The following is a 21,176-nucleotide window of genomic DNA, read 5'->3' as shown; positions in this document are numbered from 1 at the left end:
GGCACCGGCCCTCGACACTGTCTGGTGGACGGCACCTGGAGGAGGCCCTCTCTGTGCGAGCGGATTGGTCGCAGGGATGTATGGGGCAGAATACGATCCCGCAAGTAACTAGGTCCTGAGCCATGGAGCGCTTCCCATTTTTCACAAACAAATGGCTTTTTTGCCTTGTCCCAGCCCTGCTGAAGCTTGCAGAGTGCTGCTGGGGGCTGAGGGAAGGCAAAAACCTTTTTTTCTTACTTACCTCTTCAAAATCTTGGTGCGTCTTATAGTCCGAAAAATACGGTAAATCAGTTTTGAAGGGCATAGAAGTGTATCTGATCTTTAACTCAAGGAATGTCAGAGGTCTTAAGTGTGTCAGGGTCATGGCTGTCTCTTTCCACTGACGGAGTGGAAGTTGTATATGCTCTGTGTGTGTGTCACTGCAAGGGATGAGCTTGGAAACATTTCTCCATCCTCTGCATCAACAGTCCCCAACCTTTCTTGCTCTGCAGACTGGTGGTGGTGGCAGGAGGGGGGAGAGGATGGTTCCGTGCAAGCAGGGGGTGCATGAGCACATCGCTTGCGCAAATTGACGTTCGCCCACTGCTTGTACAGCCCGGTTCCCAACGGGCCACAGCCCAGGAATTGGGGACCCCTGTTCTATATGTAGGTTGCCTGTGAGCAGCAACAACAGCTCCTTAGCTGGTTGACGTGGAAAGTGTTTCCAAGGCTGCTGGCTACGTATTTATGTTTTGTAATTTTTAATATATTTTTTGCTCTTCCTTCAAGAGAATATTGTCGCTAAAACATAGACTTTATGGCAAGCATTCTGGTAAAATGAGGATTTTGTCATTATTCTGCTTATTGGGAGCTCAGAAAGGTGGGACAATAAAGCACTTTGAAAATTGAATTGAATTTGAGAAGTAACAGGTGTGGGCATTTTGAAACAAATGGATGATTGATGTAAGTGGTTTTTTTCTTTGCTCTTGGTTCTTCTTCAGAAATAAACAGACAAAAAGTTGGCATGGCAGAACATTCAACTTTTTGAATGGAGGATGCCGATACAGCAGGGTCAGGAAGTTGTGTCCACAGGAAGCTATTTCCTGTAGTGCCATTCGGGTCATCCAAAGGAGAGGAATCCTAGAGTTTGTGGTATAATAATAGCACTGTGTCCACCTCCCTGTTAGAGAATGTAGTGCTGTACTTCTAGGAACCACCTTTTAATAATTAATCTTTTGTGACGACAGATAATTAAAAGGAAATCACAGCATTGAAGGGTGTAGAAGCCCAGCCAAGATCAGCTTGGGTGTTCCTTTCTTCTTTGTGATTTACACAGGTTATACTCTCAAGCTAAATAGGTCCTGCTTGTGCTCATCATCAGCTAACAAACTGTGCAGCTTTGCTATTGTTCCTGCTTTTGAAAACCAATTACTGTAGTTCGGGGGTTATCAGCAAAATACTTCTTAGCTACTGTTACATCATCAGGAAAGAAGTGATTCATGAATTCACATATATAACACTCCTTGCCCCACCTCACCAACTGTGACATGATCAGAAATCCTTAAGATAACTGATGTAACCGGAAACATACTAGTTGTTTGACTCGCCAATTCATTTCCTCATCTGTCATCTGCCCCTTTACATATCTGTTTTGTGGCATATCCGGCAACTGACTTGCCACAAAAAGGTGAAAAAAGGAATCATGGGACGTGGGAGTAACTATCATTGCTTTGTCTGCCATCATATCATATCAGAAGATTTAAAGTTCCAGCTCATCAACTGGGATAAGAGAAAGCAATTGTATTCCCTGTGCATCCTAATTCAGTTGCCTGGTTTATCCATTTCCTTTAATAGCATGATTTATACTACCATTTATGGTACTGGCTGAATCGGCTAATGCATCAATAATTCTGTGTTTTAAAAGTGTGTTAAACAAATTGGATGAAGGAATATAATTACATCTTGATGATATGCCCTGTTGAAAGTTGAAAGTAATATGAAAGTTTTGACTCCATAGAGAGCCGTAGCTGAATTGACTAATGGCACAGTTATCCAGAAGCTCTGTTGCAATATTTTTTTTTAAAAAATGCAGACCTGCTCTCTGTGGTGCCGTCAGTAACTTTCCTGTTTGTTCTTGCAAATGAACATGATTTCAGAATGCAGTTCAACATGAGTACATTATACCAGTGAAAACATTTGTGTTTTAAATGCTTGTATTGAAAACATGAATATAGAAAAAGGACGTTACTGGAGTAATGTTGGCCTGGAACCCTCAAATGGAGGTATTCTGCATTTGTAATACCTGAACCAGACCTAGATGTCACAAGATTCATGGCAGCTATACCTGTCCAAACAGGGCCTTAGAAATGGCCCCATCTTTCTTTAAATCTGAAATACGTGTACTTCTGGATTGCAGCCAGTCCACTGAAGTAGAGCTGCTCATTTCACAGCCAACTCTAATTATAATAATGATACAGTGTTCTCCTTTCTTTTTAGTTCAGTCTTCATTTCTTGGCAGTGCTGTTCAGACAACTCCTTCATCGAACACACTGTGGAAGACAAATTCTTTAGGAATGGAAAGCATAAGCAGGCAAAGGTCTTCATCAGATCCACCAACTGTTCATCCCCCTGTTCCACCATTGCGTGTAACATCTACAAGTATGTTTGCTCTTTCCGCTGCTTTCTTGGTTTTTGCTGCATCTAATCATGGTTGGCCTTGACTGTCCATTCCACAACTCATTCTTACTCTTCTTTCTCTCTGGTGAACGTAGGTTTCCTATCATAGTTTCTGAATATCCGCAATTTCTTTCAAGCATGGTATTTCCAGGTAGCTTTGTAAAGAGTTCAGGCTGTCCTCACATTTTAAAAGATTGTATGCAATATTATTCGATATCTTGGTTGTGCATTGGGATGGTCTGCTATTGATTGCTTCTGAAATTATACCAGCGCTGTGTATATTTCATGGAAAATATTATTACAGATGCGATGACCCTGGCTGAGATGGGTAGCTATAGCTACATTTTTTTTAAAAAAAAAAGTTAAACGCCTCTCAGGAAGGTTAGTATATTAACCAGCCATGAAATTAACATCCTGTAAGTGTCTTAAATTAATCAGGTTTCTGTTAGTTTAGCTTTCAGTGTATGATTTTCCAGAGGGGCAGCCAGGGCAGTCTCTTGCAGTGAAAATAGTGAAGAATTTTGAAGAGTTTGTTACTGAATGCATGCACTCTGCATATTCTGTCCATTCTATCTTAATATTGCAGTGAATTGCAGGTAGCTATACCCATAAGTGAGTCTATTCAAATGAGACAACTAAACATAATGTGTCCTATATAATCTATAATGTGTCCACCTAAGACCGTGTACGATTAGCTTTTTACAATTCAATTTCTTCCATGCATATGCAAAAATATTCTTATTTCACTGAATTGGACTTAATTCCAGAAAAGAGTATTTAGGATTGTAGCCTGAGTCTTGAGCCTTAATTTTTGGTATAAAGCGAAGATTATGTTCCTCTCTCTGTTTTTTTTAATAAAACAAGTTTCTAAAGCATTATGTTATTGGGGTGGGGGGGACTCGTTTCAAGCATTCCAGCATTTATCATCCGAATACTTACTGTCCATGCATTTTTATAGACATCCTCTCTTCAGCACCTCCAGCTGCAAAGGCAGCCTGTGGTTTTGAAGCTTTGAACCAGCAGTCAAAACAACCAACTATACCACAGGCCAAACCTGCTCCACCACCACTTCCTCCACAGCCTCCAAGTCGAATATCTCAGAAAAAGCCTCTGTCTGGGTAATTTGTGAGATACACATTCTAAAAGTTCTGGTTAAAAAAAGATATGCTCAAACTGTGGCTGAATGTCAAGCTGTACTAATGATTTGCACTTTCCGCTGAGTGGCTGTTCTTGAAGGTTTTGTTCTGTTGGTTTAATTCATTCTTAAGGGATGAGCAAGAGAAAACAGAAGAGAGACAATAGGCAGGATAGGCTCCAAAGTATGGAGGGTGGAGGTGGGTAAGCTTTAATAAGAAAATTGTGGAAGAGCATCTGGATGTCACCTCTTATTGTCATGAGAGAGAAAAAACATCAGGCTTGAACTGAAGTCATGCTTGGAGAATAACTGTGGGGTAATATTTATTTTTATGTAAATTTTTGTTATCTCGGTCTTAGGCTGACCAAAATTTTCTCTTGTTACCTCTGGTTTCTGTTACTTGCTCAGTTAAACAGAAAAGTATAATTTGGAAAAAACAAAATTGCATCTGTCCATGTGACACGCTTTCTCCAAAACTTCCAATTCATAGTTTGCTGTGTCATAGTTGAAGGAAGGAGTCAAAAGGCAGTGAAAACTAGTACTGCCTGTAAGCTTTGCAGAAGGCTTCTTTTAGCTTAAGGCTTCTCTAGGCGTGGCAACTTGAATTTCTAGAATTCTGTCGGCAGAATGACTATTTATGAACATTCTGGCTGTTATCATTGTTATAATTTGTCAGATGTTTATTTTGAGGAGATATTTAAGATGAAGTTGAACGTTGGCCAATACGTATAAAAGTGCAATACAGAGTAGCACGCGGAATATTGTTTCAGAAAATAAATGGGATGGTGACGACGGGCTAAATGGGAAGCAGTGATAGAGAATAACCTTTGCTTCCCTTCTAAACAGGAATGACAAATCATCCAATTTAACTAACAGGAGTAAGGGCCCTGGATCTCTGCAGTCTTGTGGTAATTATTTTTTTAAAATTTATGTTGTTAATTTCCACTTCTTTTTTTGTAATAAGTTTTAATTTTATAACATACAAAAATTCCAATTTCAATTGAACTTCTTTAGAACCAACCAACATGCTTATTTCATATGTAACAAAAAATAACATGAGCTGACTTCACAATGTGGGTTTTGTGCTGTGCTTTATGGACAGAAGGGTTCACTATAACAACCAAACAACATTTTTTTCCATCAATCCAACTACATTTTTGGAGGCAGTGACTAATCTCCCCAGCGTTTTCTGGGTAGTTGTGAAAAACGAATTGCAGAGATGAATGATTTTGCTAACAAAGGATTTGTGCAAGACGGTGCCATTCCCTATCTATATTTTTTAAATTACTGTTAGTACATGCTGAATTGCATCCTTGGTTCCAGTGATAGAGGCTTTTGATGTGAGACATGATTATTTTTGTAGCGCTACAAAAACTGGCTTGGTTAACAAGAGTAATGACATGGGAAATTATCTAAGAATAGAGTGATGTCTGTTGTTTTAAAGTTAGCTTTAATTTTTTGTTTGTTTAATAACAGTTGAGTCTTCCTCTGCATCTGAGACTGCTGGATCTCAAATTGCCCTTTCTACCAATATATCAGTGCCAACCCAACCTCCAGCACCAATGCCAAGAAAGTCACAAATAGTAAGTAGCAAAGCATGTCATTCTCTTAAAAGGCTGCAGTTGGCAGCTCTCCATGCTGAAACTTAAAGACATTGTACAGAATCTTAATTTCTTCAGAATCCTTTGATGCATTGTTTGACCAAGAAACAAACAAGAAGGTATGTTTGGCTTTTTATATATCCCTCACTTTGGAAGAACTTTTGCTTGAAATCACATGGAGGACTGAGACTATTCTAAGAAAAAAAATGTTTGTATGTTGCAAATAGCGCTAACTATCTGTGAAACGCTATTTATTCCAAGGAACATCTTTGAGCCGGGAGCTAATTATAAATAATAAATTATAGCTAGAAGTTTGAATAATAATAGCTGTGTTTTATACCTATTCTGTTATATCTGCAAGAGACAAAATACTGAATAGGATAAAAATATGAGTCTTCACTAGTATAACCCCTGCTCTTTGGACCTGCATATCAATCGAGATTCATTCCCAGAGAGCCGAGGTGGCACAGTGGTTAGAGTGCATACTGCAGGCTACTTCAGCTGACTGCTAGCTGCAGTTCAGAACTCACCAGCTCCAGGTTGACTCAGCCTTCCTCCTGGGTAAAATGAGGACCCAGATTGTTGGGGGCAAGAGGCTGACTCTCTAAACAGTTTAGAGAGGTCTGTAAAAGCTTTATGAAGCAGGATATAAGTTTAAGTGCTATTACTATTGCTATCTTCTGTAAGCAGAGGTGGGTTGCTGCCAGTTCGGCCCGGATTGGCCGAACCAGTAGTAGTGGCGGCAGGAGGCTCCCATCAAAATTTGGACGCTTGGAAGATGACATGTATTTATGATGGTTTTAGTGCCCCGGGGTCATGCGATCACCTTCTCCAACCTTCTGACCAGCAAAGCCAAGCTAGATTCACTTAACAACCATGTTACTAATTTAATAACCTCTGTGATTCACTTAACAACTGTGACAAGAAAGGTCGTAAAATGGGGCAAAACTCACTTAACAATGTCTTGCTTAGCGACAGAAATTTTGGACTCAGTTGTGGTTGTAAGTCAAGGACTACCTATACAGCACAGGGTGGCATTTCAATTAACTGATGTCCATTCAGAAAAGCAAAATAGTTAACTCTGAAATTGCATTCAGTGAAATGTCCAGAACTTGAGTAATTTATCAGAACATCCTTTTACATGTTCCAGAAGATCTATAAAAGTTTTACCTGCAGAGAGAGATTTCTTGCTTCTTAGAAATCGAAGTGGTGGCTGTTGACTTTCACCCGTTCTGATTTTGAAACAATCATGGTAGTGATGGAATGCTATCTGAGAACTGCACTGATCCAATGTGTGACCTTTGCTAGTGAGAAAATGTGTACTGTGTTTCCCCAAAAATAAGACCCTGTCTTATATAAATTTTTGTCACCAAAAAAGGCAACAGGTCTTATTTTGTGGGGGGATGTTGTCCACTGACTCACCTCAATTGCGCACATCGCCCCAGCCTCTTTTTCGCTCTCAGGGGCCTTCAGGAACTTCTTCATCCAGCAAGCCTTTCCCGAAGGCCTCTGCAACCGATAACAGAGCTCCAGATCAATCCAGAGCTCTGTTATCAGTTACAGAGGCCTTCAGGAAAGCCTTGCAAGCTGCAGAAGAAATGGGCCAAGGTGTGCGAGGCCTGGCTGCAACTGTCCGAAGGTAAGTAGTAGGGCAGCTCCAACCCCCCCATCCCGAACCTAGCTTAATTGTTACCGTGCACCATGGAGTGGGTGGGGTCTTCATTAGAGCTTATTTTTGGGGGGGGGGGTAGGGCTTATATTGGGTGCACATGTAAAAATCAAACTAGGACTTACTTTCTGAGGTCATATTTTCGGAAAAACACGGTAGAAGGCAAACACTGTATAAGTGGGGAAAAACAATACATTAAATGTCATGTCTGAATGATAGTCTTAGATTTACTCAGCTACTCAGATAAACCTTTAAAAAATTGATCTGAAACTCTGGAGAACTATTGCTACCCAATATAGATTGCGTTCAATTTATACAGACAAGTAATCTGTTTTGGCTTAAGGCTTTTTTCTGTGGTTTTCTGTCGGTCTGAGAAAAGATACTGTTTGCAGCCTACATCTGTGCTGTCTGCCCTATGTTTTCAACACCCGGTTCCTTTTCTCTCTCTCTCTCTCTCTCTCTCTCTCTCTCTCTCTCTCTCTTACAGTCCAAAACGAAGCCCAAAAGAGTAAAAGCAATCTATAACTGTGTAGCAGATAATCCTGATGAGCTAACATTTTCAGAAGGCGATGTCATCATAGTTGATGGGGAGGAAGATCAGGAGTGGTGGGTAAGTATTTTTGTTTTCAGCTGAGGTTAATAAGTGACTTAAACTCTGGTTTGCTGTCTGCAGTTATAAAAATAAAGCAACCACCAATAGAATTGACTTCCTGGATGAAGCAGTCTGTTTCAGAAGTATCTACTAAATGAAATTCTTTCTCATTTGAACCGGAGACTTTTTTTATTCCTTCCTTTTGTACAGAATTCGATCTGGATAAATCAGGAGTGGGGGAATGTTTGCCCTCTTGTCTTCCCCAGCTAGCCCAATCCTTCTGTCCCCAGAATTCAATGAAGTTACACCTGCATCCTGTTTCCCTGTAAATAAGTTCCCTGGATAATAAGCCCAGTCAGGCTTTTGAGTGCATACAATATTTTCTTATTCTGCCAATGATAACGGCATGCTCAAAGCAGGGAAGAGAGTTGAAGCTGCACATAGCTTGTTTTCACCTAATTTATGCCAGAAATATTGCAAAGGCTAAGTGCCATTCCTCCCTCCCCAAATTCACTTATATGATTTTATTGAACATATAGTGATGATTGGAGATTAATCTCTTTTGGGGGGAATTATTTTAATCCAGGATCAGTTTCCTTTTAGGTCCATATGATATATCTTGTAGCATAGAAGAAGGGAAATTTCATTGGCTGTATTCACATTTCTACTATGCAGGTAAAATTCCCCCATCAGTACTTCTGATCCTACATAATTACAGTTCCTGAGTGAAATCTCAAAGTTTCGGGGACAGAGTCCCAAAAGAGCAAGAAAATGTTTAGGTGAAAATTTATTTTACAAAATCAATATATAAATAATAAACAATTTTATATGGCTAAAAAAAAACTAATATTTTAAACTTGCTTTATCAGTTGTCCTCATATTGAATTCATAACTACTCTAAAATATTTTCTCTTTTTCAGATTGGGCATATTGATGGAGATCCTAATCGGAAAGGTGCTTTTCCTGTATCATTTGTGCACTTTATTGTTGATTAAAACAGCTCCCTGAAAGTGGAAAGTTTCCCTTTCTAGATTTCATTGGGACTTCCTTTTCATCATCAAATGCCTCACTGGGATACTACAAAATAACATAGTTGAATCTTTATTATTGCAGTTCTTGAAATTATTTTCCATGGGACTTTTAAAACAGCAGAGCCACTCAAAAATGTTTGTGATGATTGCCAAAAGCTGCAAAAAACACAAGAGCTCAAATCCATGACAATGTGAAAGGCATATTAAGAAAGCTAGAAGTTTAATCTCTTGACTGCACTAATGTGTTACATTTTAGTGCCAATGTCAGGCCTACAATAAGTATTTAACTTTTGTGGCGAGTATGGCTTTTGAGATCAGTCTCAGGACTGTAAGTGAACTGAAAATTGGTATTTCATTTTAAAGAATGACCGTTTCTTTTGCTTTTATTTAGTACATTTAAAAACACTTTGAGAAAAATAAGAACATCCACTCAGTTGTGACATTGTGGAGTTTCTTCTTATCCGCCGCCATCCACAATGTTCATCGTTCAGAGAGGCAAGATGGGGGTGGAGAAGTCTTTTGCCAAAGACTTCTAAATAGCAATCTCAATCATATTTTTTTTAAATGCATGGATGGAAAGGACTGAAAGTGATTAAAACCCAGCCCTATTTAATGTCCTAAGTAATAATCTAACCACATTTGAGGAAACCTGTATAAGTACACATCCACACAGCATGCATTCTTTTGTTACAGAAAAACAAATCTAGAATCCCCAGATAAGATACCTAAGGATTAGGTTGTTGCAGGAAAATTCATGTCTCCGTACAGTAGAATCCTTTTCTCCTGTTGAAAAAGGGTTATTAATGCACAGGGACAAAACATCACTATACCCAAGCGGTGATGAATATGTGCTTGAAAATGACTCTGCATTAGGCAGCAGCATTGGCAGGCTTGGGCCATTTGAGTCCAATGAAAAAGTCAAAACCTATTGTATAGCAAAATAGTTTGGGATAACCTAATAACCTAGTCCAATTTCCCATTGGTTGAAGAGCCTGTGTTTCTATACGATGACTTTAACTGGCACAAATGGAGGTCTGAGTACCTTTACTTGGTAAATAGCGTTTAAGATTTTATACCTTTGTAATACAAAGGAAGAAATTAGGAATATTTATCAGTTTATGAGGAAAAGAAAGAAGGTATTGTTCTCCCTGCCAATCTCCCCTTGTGCACGAAGTCAAGAGAAAAGCTTTAAGATAAAGCAGTCAGAGAAATGCACATGGTCCTCATATGTATCTCAGTGGAAGACTGCTTCCTTGGAGCAGCAAAACATAAGTAATATGCATAGATATTCATGAAGATGCTTGTTTAGGAATGGCCTCCGTTGCATTAAAGAAATATTTTAGTAATTTGATGTGTAGATATTTTAAAACCTGAAATCTGATTACCTCGTTTTATAAGTATGAGGTCATAGTTTTCTATACTAAATATGCAGTTAATATTTTATGCCATACACTAATTACCGTCAAGGTAAGGGGGGAGGGGAGGGGGAAATCAGGAAGATACTTATAAATTTAAATGGGAAAGTTTATGAAATATTACTTACAGTCCTTTTCTTTGAAAACAAGTTGTAAAGCACATAGTGGTATGTTCATTCTGAGATTGCTATGGTTAACAGTGTCATAGTCACTGATTCAAAACGGCCCTGCGCTAAGGTACACACCGCTGTCTGGCAAGCAGTTCGGTCTGTTTGTGGACTTGCATCGTGTACTGAAATATATTCTAGAACATGGTAGTTAACACTGTTAATAATTGTGAATAGATTTCATAATTAAAAATGAATAGACTCTTAACAGAACATAGCTATGTCCTTTTAATGTTTGTATATTGTGATAATGTAACAGTTTTTATTTTGCATATGCTACCCAAAATGTGCACTGGTAGCATAGAATTAGAATATCAATGTCCAGGTCACATTGGCTTTGATCACAAGTTTTGTGACTATTGTATCTCTAGATTTATCAAGAGAACTTTGAATTTCTGACACAGAAATTATGTATATATTGGCTAGTGGAAGTGGAAACAGATGGGGGAAGGACTCTTTGGTATATTTATATTGGATGGGGGGAAATGCTGGATCTCGATATTTCTGTTGCCTTGCTGAAGTGGTACATTTGAGGCAATTTGTCAGATGTATTGATGCAAATCAGTTGGCTGATATTAAGAACAATAGAAGTGGTTGCAGTGTGATGGAGGAGCAAACTGGAATATTTTCAAGCTAGTTTTGTTGTATGTTTTAAAGCTAAGTCTGCATATTCAAAGTTCCCATTGAAATATATATGTATATTAGGAGAATAGTTGGCCACTACACATTTATTCAGAGGCTGATTAATTCAGTTGGGTTTCAACTCTTTATGCCTGGCAAATGCAAGGAAATAATTTGTCACATTATTTTGCACATTACTTACAGTGTTTAACACAGAATCTTTCAACAACTATGTGCAAAATAGCTTTTCAAAGCTTCTTTAGCCTCAGATTTCACACTGGGTAGGATCCAATGAACTCTACTAGATACGTACTCCAAGATGCTTGGACTAAAATGGTTTTCCAATGCCAAAACTTCTTTTGAAACCAAGGATATCATCAAATATGGAATTTATAACCCATGTAGCTGTCAGACAAAAAATAAAAGTCAGGAAATTTGCCTAAAGATATGCTTAATATAAAGAACGTGGCTGGAGTTAATTTGAAAGTTTCAGATAATCCTGAAAAACACTTGATTATGGCTACTAGACAATCTTAAGAGTATTTTCTCACACTACATCAGTATGATAGGCTTGTAAGAAACATTTCAAAATACTGTTTCTGTGATATGTAGCGTTAACTCATAACAGGTTGGATAATCTGGATTTTTTTTAAAAAAATACGCGGAACTCTGTAAGGTCATTCAGACTTCATGACTGACAACAGAGGTGGCCATGTTCAACAAACTGTTACCAAGCACATACGATTACTGTGTTAACCATTTTTAAAGGAGCATAAGACACTTAAAATGCAGTTCAGAATGCTATTTGAGATGTATAATTTTTAATGTGATGGTTTTGACTGTTTAGTTGCAGAGCAACTGTATACATTGTATAACCTAAGACCATTTCTTATTTTTTAGTGTCTAGAGGCAGTGATTTATAATTGGAGCATGATTAATTTTACTTCTGTTAACTCAGTCATTAGACTGAAAAAATAAACTACTTTAAGCCTCAGATTGCCTCTTTGTGTTTATGTGAAAAATATCCTTCACAATTGAGAGTTCTGGAATGGAAGAGTGACACTCCAAATCTAATAACACATGTAGCCTTCCTAACTCTTAACTTGCATAATATGCTTTTCAACAGTCAAATTTAAAAAGTGCAGTGACAAGACAGAAGATATTTCATTGATTTTTTTCAAGTTTATGAAATGTTACAATAGTGTAATTTAGCACAGAGAGAACATAAGAGGACATTCTGTGGATTTTTGGTCCCATTGTTTAATAACAGTAATGGCAAAATTATATATAGTTTAAACATTATATCAAAATAATTTAAAAAGTACTCTGGTGCAGATATGAACTTTTCTTCTCCATGTCTTAAAGTCATTGCTTCTTTTTCAGGATGACATATCGCTACGGTATTCAGGACTTTTCAGATGTTAAAACTGAGTCAAAGGCTGTGGACAGCACTTTACAAATAGCTTGTGCTTGTTCCTGCATTTTAGAAAATAGTAAGAAGCGCTTTGTTTCCACCAGCATAAGAAAACATTTTACTGTACCAATTACAGGATGTTCTACTTCAGCTTCCAAGTGACAAATATTTGCTAGGTGTAAAAGTGGCTGCAAGAATGTAACTCGTGGATATAAAAGAGCAGAACTGGTTTAATGATCACCTGCTCTTTGTTAAGTCAAGGTGGTCCTTGACTTATGATCATTTGTTTAGTGGCTGAGATCATGACAGTGCTGAAAAAAGTGAGTCACAACCAGCACTTGCACTTAAACCACCATAATGTTCCCTACGGTGGTGAGATCGAAATTTGGATGCTTGGCAATCGGCATGTATTTACTATCGTTGCAGCATTTGGGGGGGGGGGGGTTCATACAATCGCCATGTGTGACCCTCCCAGGTAGCTTCTGACAAGTAAAGCCAATGGGAAAAACCAAATTTATTTAACAACCATAACCCCCCCCCCCCCCCCAAAAAAGGTGGCAAAATCTGGTGCTACTGTCTCAGTGATAGCTTCTAGTCCTTGTTGAGGAATATTTGAAGAGGATCAGCATAGGTTATAATGATTCTACTATTTTTTACTACTAGTCTAGGAGTGGGATGGTATATCCCTCCAAGTGATATGAACTACAGATAGTCCTAAACTTACAACCACAATTGAGCCCAACATTTATGTTGTTAGGTGAGAAATTGGTTGTGGGTTTTGCCCCATTTTATGACTTTTCTTGACACATTTGTTAAGTGAATCACTGCAGTTCTTAAATTAGTAATACGGTTGTTAAGCGAATCTGGTTTCCTCATTGGCTTTGCTTGTCAGAAAGTCACAAAAGGGGATCCCAGGACTCTGGGACACTGCAACCGCCATAAATTGTGAGGCCGCTATCAAGCATCCAAATGCAAAACACATGACCATGGGGATGCTACAACAGTCATAAGAGTGAAAAATGGTCATGAGTCACTTTTTTCAGTGCCGTTGTAACTTTGAACGGTCACATCAACTGTTGTAAGTTGAGGACTACTTGTACAACCCCCTATGTATGTTCTTTCCATTAGCTCTGCTGGCTGGGACAGGACAATTGACATCAAAAGCATCAAAGGGCACCAGGCTATTTACACCTGTCACAATCCTGCTCCTCCGTAAATATAAATGGTACCCCAACATCTTACACCAATTCTGTCACATTTTGAACTAGTGCATATACTGGGGCAAAACGCATAGGGATTGGCCCAATACACATTAAGTAATATTTTGCCAAGAATGTGTGGTAAGTGGCTTTTTAAAATAAACATAAATCTTACCAAACTATTGCACTGGTAAATCCAAAGATTATATTCTTCGGAGTTTGAATCTGTTGTCTTCAAAGCCAGTAAACTCTTCCCTGCTCCTAAGCCATCATCGTAGCAGACCATCCGGACAATTAGGTAGAGTGCATGTCTATGCAAAACATCCTGAAAGTTCTACTAATTAATTTAAATTATCATGAAAGAGAAAAAAAAGACACCGTATCACCAATACTTCCAAACCCTCAACGCTAGCCTTTGGAAAGAGACTGTTGTTCAACACCATATTTACTGAAATTATTATTATGAAGAGTTACTCATAGGCTAGCAAAACCATAAGTTTCCTGTTATCAGTTAAGGTAGTGATGACCACATGTTTAGGGGCCTAGATTACTGTTTTAGTGAAGACAACCAACGTTGAAATGTACAGTGCATCTGTTTAACAATAAATAATGGGAGAAAATAACAAACATTAGCTAACACCCATTTCTCTTGAGAAAAGAAATTCCTTTCATCCAGAGATAGATAGAAGGAGACAAAAACTGTCAATGCAATAATTACTCTTGGAAGGAAATAATGGTTTTTCTTTAGGGATAAGTCATTCGCTAAATTTCCTTAGGAAATTCCAGCCACACATGAGCTGTCTTAAGACCAAACTATGCCAAAGCAACAAATTCAGCTGGCTGACTGGGCTACTTGAACCAGCTACTATTGCTGGTTTTCTATCCAGAGAACCAGCAATAACTTCCAACATGTTCAAATTATCCTAGGTGGTGGGGAAATCCTAAAGAGAAAGCCAAAAACAAAACTCAACCTAGGGACAGAAAATCTCTTGGGGAGAAGAGCAATAAAAAAAAAACTGGATGTGGGCAGGTAGAGTGAACAGAATATTCTGAAAGGAATGGATTCTCATTCCGTTGCAACATTGTCAGTGCAACATTTTCCAACAAAGCAGACGCCATTTTTATAAACCTCAGGGACTCAAATACGCAATCAAGCTTGGAACAAGCTTCCAATAATAGCTTTAAACCAGATGCAGTAGATCTTTTTCAGCTGAAAGGTTTTACTGATAATACATTGAACTTCATGGGGTAGAGGAAAGCTGTAAGTCAGCAGATCTGAAAAAACTGGGTCATTTCTGGATAGAATTTGAAGTAGAAATAGAGGCTTTTCCCTCAGTGGTTTCATGCATTCATTTCAATTCTTCTTTTAGTAAACTTTAGTTGCTTCTTGAAAAGGATAGTCAAAAGGTCAGCAACACAAGCTAAAATGAAGCCTGTGGCCTAATATGCAGCCCGCAGAATGTAATCCCTGCTTCATCAAGCTGTATGTACCCCGTTTCCCCCAAAATAAGACCTCCCCAGATAATAAGCCCAATCGGGCTTTTGAGCGCATGCGCTAAAATAAGCCCTCCCCTGAAAATAAGCCCTCCCTGAAAATATTGCAACACAGCAGCAGCCATGAGGTGACCACACTCGCTGCCTCCTGCACCTCAAAAATAATACCTCCCCCAAAATAAGGCCAAGCACTTATTTTGGGGATCAAAAAAAATAAGACCCTGTTTTATTTTCAGGGAAACACGGGTGAACTTGCTATTGTAGAATCACCCAGAGGAACGAGACAAGACTTTATATTGCTCCTATAATTATGCCAATTGCATCTTTTAAAACCATTCATTACTTACACACTGGTCCAATGATGTGACTTTAATACCGTATTTGGAAACTCCCATGATAAATTCTTCTTCCCCAGGAACAAAGGGCAGCTTTCCATCTTGCTTTGGGAAAAAAATGATATTCTGACATGAAAATATAAATAGCAAGCTGCTCTATTTGGATTAGAGAAATACTCATAGAATTGTAACTGTTTACTGTTAAAAGGATTTCTCATACTATGTTTTTTTTTCTTTGTCCTATTTCTCTGTTTTGTTAAAGCACTTATTCATGCAAATCCATTCAACTCATTTTTAAAAACCATGATTAAGTGATTAACTAAAATAGACAACCTTTACCTGTGCCACATCTATATAATTAATCAAATCCAGGGGTCCCTCTAAAGTCTTGCTTTCATCAAGATTCAATTTTTCAATGGCACCAACATATTTCACTCGAAATTCAGCACAAGTATCTGAATTGCTGTTACTTTGGCCTATAAAGAAACACATTGAAACACACATCTAAGTCATTTTTAGTTGTTAACAAGCTGCTTAGGACATTAAAAGGACTCAGATTCATGACCTATCCCGCATAACTGAACTCAGATCTAATAACACTTGCATCACAATGTTTTCAAAACTGTTGCTTTTAATATTGGAAAAGTCCAAAAGTACTTAATCCTTTATCTCTACACCAAGAATGTCACCTTTAACCATTTTTTTCACATTATCACTTTAGAACCGTGACAGAAGAGCTTGGAAGCCTCTTTAGTTCAATATCTTAGTCTAGAACAGGCCTGTCAAACTGGCGGCCTGTAGGCCGGATATGTCACGTGCAGGCCACGCCCACCCCAGCTCCGCGAAGGCAAAAAAGTCACGATATGTCACGATCCAGCCTGTGACGCGATCAAATTTGACACCCTTAGTCTAGAACTTAAAAGATCTAAAGCATCCCTTAACATTCCAGTCTTTGCTTGAAGAGGTTTAATGAGAAAAATACACACATTCTCAAATTAGTTTCATGGTCAAAGTATATTTCTCTCAAAAGGTTTAGCATAATAAGTCAACTGAAAACTGAAATCCACCCACTACAATGAGTAATCTTTACCCATTTCTGTGGAGCACCCTATTCTGGAAGCATTGTGCCTTTTCGAGAATTAAAGCTGAATAAACCCAGTTTTTTTAGAGGTCTCCCTCCCCCCACAAGACTAGACTTCCATATTTATTTGATTGTTATGGATGCCAAATTCATAAAACTCTAGAGAATTAAGATACCTTAAATTGCTTAGAAACAGAAAAAGAATTTTAAAAAACCAAACAAATATCCAGTGTCATCGTTCCAAGTAATGAACTCAGGGAGTCAGGACTCTGACACTTCTTTCAGGTTCAAGAGATCCTTTATTGAGTACATCATATTGGCACATAGAAAGGTGAAGCTAGCTCTAAACTATTCCGGTGCTAAGGGAGGGTGAACAAAATAAGACCTCCCCACTCCCCTTTGTCCCTCAGGTCACATAGGCCAATCAGTCCAGGTGTAGATTCCTGCTCAACTTCCACAAATGTCCATTGAAATGACCTTGGTTCACACTGCTGGAAGATGTTGTGACTAGCCAGCTGAGGAACCACATTCCTGAGTTCTCCCCCCATGCTTTCCCCTCTCCCCCCTGAAGGGCAACCAAGAAACGAAGCAGGAGTAAGCATGGCTTCAGCTGAAGTCGTTTTGCTGATTAACATCCAAAACATAAAAGAATAACAAAAGTAACTGAGGTCAAGCTCTGCATATTCCATTCAGTAACTTTAATTTCTGTGAGATTATCCTACACCAGTGGTGGGTTCCGGATCCCGTTCCAACCAGTATCATTGGAACGGGCCCGGCGGCGTTTACATAGATGTGCGCACCGCGCGCATATGTGCACAGCGCACGCATGCGTCCTACCTGTCAGCAAGGCTTCCACAAGCCTCTGCGACGCTCCAGCTGCTCCGCGGAGTGTTGCCAGATGCTATACATGCCATGCGCATGCGCAGAAGCGCTGAAGCCTTAAAAGACAGGTAAGGAGCTCGGGCGGGTGGGCCCTCCGGAGCACCATACTGGAACGGTATCCGGTGCTTCAGGCAGGCTCCGGCACACTCGTACCGGGGCATACCGCCTGCAACCCACCACTGACTCTGACCCAATACTCAAGGGAAGAACCAGGTTTTTAGCTCCTTAAGTAAGGCCCCCATATCCTTGATGATCTTCACTGCATTTCTTTTAACCATTCTGCCTTCTAAAACAGCAGTCAGGCTAATGTCACTCAGAAGGAATTTCATAGTCCTTATATGCATAATTCTAAACCTCAGGAAAACGTATCGGAAATCCTCCAAAACCCAGCTGAGATGATAAGGATAAAAATATATTTTCTCTTTTGAAAAATAATGCCAGATGTAGACATCCCTTCATATAATAGCATACTGTTTTAAATACAGTACTCAGCTACACAGATATAACACAATTTTCATACCTGAGCTCTTTGTAGAGTCTGTATCCAGACTAGCAACAGTACTAGATCGTGAGAGACCTCCAAGGCTAGAGTCCACTGACTAGATAAGGAGAAAGCAGAAGTTATTATGGCTAAACCTGTTTTTTAAAAAGAAAACTTCTGTATTAAATATGAAATGCATTACAACCATAGATGTTCTAATTATTTAACAGCTTATACCTTTTTAATATGGGCTTTAAAAAAAAATTGAGCTGGCAAGATGAGATCCCTTTCTTAGGTTCACCAAACCAAGAAGAAAATAATTAGATCTTGATATTAGAAAGTAGTATCTCATCATCCTGGGGTCCAATCGCTATTTGTTACAAAAAGCATCTAATCAATATTACATGCATTGAGATTTTTAAAAAAATGATTAATACTTGCATAGTGAACTTTCATTTCACCTTCCTACTATTAAATCTACAGTAAAACCAACAAGAGAAAATGTCACTTCATTTTTTTTTAATCCCACCTTTATTTCTACAAATAACTCAAGGCGGCAAATATACTTAATGCTCTTTCCTCCTCCTATGTTCCCTACAACATATCTAAGGCAGAGCTAGAACTCATGGCCTCCCAGTTTTAGTTTATAGAGGTTTGGCTGAGCAGCATTTACTTTGGACTACTGAAAAAAAAAGTTTTATAAAGTTGACTTTATTTAAATTTAGTGAACCATGGCAAAACAGAAAAAAATTGCCCATATTTACAGATCACACGAAGTAGGATAAATTAAAAACTTGAAATAAAATATCCTGGAAGAAAATTAAGGTGGGGGTGCATGATCCCCCCCCCCAAAAAATCTGGGGCATCAAGCAACAAACCAGGATCATAGCAAATGGTATCTGGATTGATATGAATGCAAATATACTTGAATACAATATACTTGAACTTGATGCCTAATGCAAATATATTGTGTTTTTACTCAGCCCTGCCCTATTCCACCCTGCAGAAGCTGATGTCAGATTCACCGCCTATTTCCATCGCAATGAACATCACCACAGCATTCCCCCAGTCCCCTTTTTCCTACTATAGCAAAATTGTTCTCAAAGAATCATCATACAATCTAAGCCAGCGATGGCGAACCTTTTTTGGCTCGTGTACCATAAGCGGAGGGAGAGCAGGGAGGTCGTGCGCGGGCATGCCGCACCACCAATGCAATGCATGACACCCCCCCAGTGCACATGTGTGCATGACAGGCATTCTCCCCTTTTTGCATGCTTTTCTCGCCCTCCCCATGCTCCAGAAACTTTATAGGGAGGGCAAAAAAGTCACTTCCAGGTTGCTTGTAGGGCCGGTTTTAGTCCTCCGGAGTTCAAGAGCCCTCAGGAGGCTTCCCTGAAGGCTCCGGAGGACTTAAACTGGCCCTACGAGCAAACCGGACATCCGTTCCTGAACTTCTGGTTTGCCCGTAGGGCCAGTTTTTTGCGCTCCGGAGGCTTCAGGGAAGCTCCTGAAGCCTACAGAGGGCCTCCGGGGGGGGGGGGGAGGCTGTTTTCACCTGGTGAGGGCGAAAAATGGCTTTAAAAAAGGCTGAACTCAGCTTGCCAGTGTGCGCATGCATGCTGGCCAGCTGACAGGGCAATGCCTCACGTGCCCTGACAAATGGCTCTGCGTGCCACCTGTGGCATGCGTGCCATAGGTTCGCCATCCCAGATCTAAGTCATATCTCATTTATCATTGATAATCCATTCTCCATGGCATTAGCATTTAAAAACAGGCAGCTCATCTTAAAATTCAATAGTACTGTACAGAAGAAATATTTTGTCTAGATAACTTAAGCAAAATCAATCTCTTTAGGAATCATGCCCTTAGGCTAAAACAGTACTGTATATTTCATTGCTTAGGGACTAGAGGCTGATTTGTTTTATTGGATTTTTGTTCTGCCCATTGTTTCTAGAGGCTTAGATGTCCACATAACTGAAAGGTATATTCTACTACTCTAAGTTCACAAAAAGTGTGTTCAACTCTAGCTAGATTCTGAAAACAGGATCAAGTTCTCATTTTCTTGTATTACTGACTAGGGTAATTGGAGTTGATGGGAGCTGAAAAACAACATCCCTAGAGCACAAGTGAGCCAGATCACATCTGGTAACCCATAGATGGAACAGATGATGTTTTAAGATACACTTTCTTAAAATAAAACTACATCAAGTATATCTTACTTTGCTTTTAGTACTGATTTCACTGCTTTGTGAGCTGCTGCTGCTATGCCGCTTTTTTCCTTTCCTGAACATTTTTTTAGTGATTCACATTCAAAACCAAAGCTGTAAGGAGACAAAAGAAAATCCAGTTTCTTATACAATTGAAAGTGCAATCTTAAAAACATACCTACCTGGGCTTTGCAGAGATATACAACTGCACTTGGCTAGAACTCAAATTGCCAAAAGAATACACAAAGCATTTCTTTGGAGGAAATATGCCTAAATATTTACCTTCAACAAAGTAGCAATATCAAAACCAGTCTACACCAATATTCTTTGACTAATCAGAAGCCTTTGGGGAGGCTGAGTAGCAAAACAGGAGCAAATATCAACTTTTATTAGGGTTATTAACGAATTAAATTTCCTCTGAAAGAGATTGTATACCGAACTTTCGTTAACACTGACAGAAAGGCTGGATCTCTATAGTCGCCAACAGTCTAAACTAATCTTGGTTAATTCAAGAATCTAATTTTCAGTACTTGCGTGATGGCTGAACGGTACCGATCACACAAGAGAGCTGATCGAGTGCACGGCATTGAAAGGTCCTCGGTACTAGCCCGTTATTCAGCGAGTTGTGCGAACGCTGCTTAAAGTTTAACACCGAAGTTTAGGCTTTGAAGAATATCCTCCTTTTTAGAGTTAACCGGGCAACGTTGTTTGAGAAGCAGCGAGAGCAAACATTCCCACTTCATTTCCAATTTTTTTAAAAAAAATTCGTAATATTACCTTTTCTTCCCCTCCCCTCCTTTTGCTTCTGAACCCCGAAAATCCACATCACAGGTAGAAACCCACCCGGGGAAGCCTTGTCCGCATCACCAGCTGGATGAAACAACCCCAATGGAAGAAGCCGAACGGTTCAAACCTTTGTGGGAACGGATACCCTTTTCTACAGACCTACAAAGGTAACAAAAATAAATAAATAAATCGCCCCTTTCTGGGCTCGGCTCCTTTCCCACTCGGCATCGCCTTCGAAGCGCTCCGCGATTACACGGAACGAACTCCTCCACGCCCGGACCAATAACATCTGGGGCCAGAGCAGCCGCGCTTCCCCTTCTCCTTCCGGGTACCACCCATTATACAGAGAACTTCCGGCTCTTCTTCAAGCGCTCGCTTTCTCCCTCTTGTAGGAGCGGCAATATTATAGTA

General features: G+C 39.4%; 2 protein-coding genes across 6 annotated transcripts in view; one reads left to right on the top strand and one right to left on the bottom strand.

Moving 5' to 3' along the window:
- The window catches only part of ASAP2 (ArfGAP with SH3 domain, ankyrin repeat and PH domain 2), a 108,422-nt gene extending 96,542 nt beyond the window's left edge, over positions 1-11,880 (top strand). Inside the window, exons 23-29 of one of the 2 annotated variants that reach the window (XM_081945042.1) lie at positions 2,476-2,637; positions 3,614-3,773; positions 4,637-4,698; positions 5,267-5,373; positions 7,548-7,670; positions 8,256-8,327; positions 8,573-11,880. In XM_081945042.1, coding sequence (XP_081801168.1) covers positions 2,476-2,637; positions 3,614-3,773; positions 4,637-4,698; positions 5,267-5,373; positions 7,548-7,670; positions 8,256-8,282 — 641 coding nt within the window. In that variant the 3' untranslated portion in view covers positions 8,283-8,327; positions 8,573-11,880. The remainder of the gene's footprint in view (positions 1-2,475; positions 2,638-3,613; positions 3,774-4,636; positions 4,699-5,266; positions 5,374-7,547; positions 7,671-8,255; positions 8,328-8,572) is intronic. The other variant, XM_081945041.1, reaches the window with a different exon arrangement.
- A 118-nt stretch (positions 11,881-11,998) lies between these two features.
- Positions 11,999-21,106, bottom strand: ITGB1BP1 (integrin subunit beta 1 binding protein 1). Of its 4 annotated transcripts, XM_081945050.1 has the most exons (8): positions 20,757-21,106; positions 20,262-20,333; positions 19,992-20,093; positions 17,812-17,890; positions 15,668-15,804; positions 15,341-15,433; positions 13,675-13,824; positions 11,999-12,362 (listed from the first exon to the last, which is right to left on the bottom strand). In XM_081945050.1, exons 3-8 carry the CDS (start codon positions 20,061-20,063, stop codon positions 12,291-12,293), a joined length of 603 nt encoding a protein of 200 aa, XP_081801176.1. In that variant the 5' UTR covers positions 20,064-20,093; positions 20,262-20,333; positions 20,757-21,106; the 3' UTR covers positions 11,999-12,290. The 4 variants fall into 4 exon arrangements, with proteins under 4 accessions (XP_081801176.1, XP_081801175.1, XP_081801174.1 ...); XM_081945049.1 differs by lacking the exon at positions 20,262-20,333; XM_081945048.1 differs by lacking the exon at positions 20,262-20,333 and having other exon boundaries at positions 20,823-21,106.
- Positions 21,107-21,176: the final 70 nt, after the last annotated feature.

The sequence above is a fragment of the Natrix helvetica genome, assembly GCF_964273705.1.
Source record: "Natrix helvetica genome assembly, chromosome: 2".
In the NCBI taxonomy this organism is placed as follows: Eukaryota; Metazoa; Chordata; class Lepidosauria; order Squamata; family Natricidae; genus Natrix; species Natrix helvetica.
Note: the sequence above shows the minus strand (reverse complement) of the source record. Positions and strands in the feature narration are given on the sequence as shown.

Coding starts and splice junctions, on each gene's coding strand:
- ITGB1BP1 (XM_081945050.1), bottom strand. CDS start 20,063: ATGTTCAGGAAAGGAAAAAAGCGGCATAGCAGCAGCAGCTCACAAAGC. Junction 17,891..19,991: donor AAATCAGTACTAAAAGCAAA/GTAAGATATACT, acceptor CTCCTTATCTAG/TCAGTGGACTCTAGCCTTGG. Junction 12,363..13,674: donor TTTACCAGTGCAATAGTTTG/GTAAGATTTATG, acceptor TCTAAAATGCAG/GAACAAGCACAAGCTATTTG.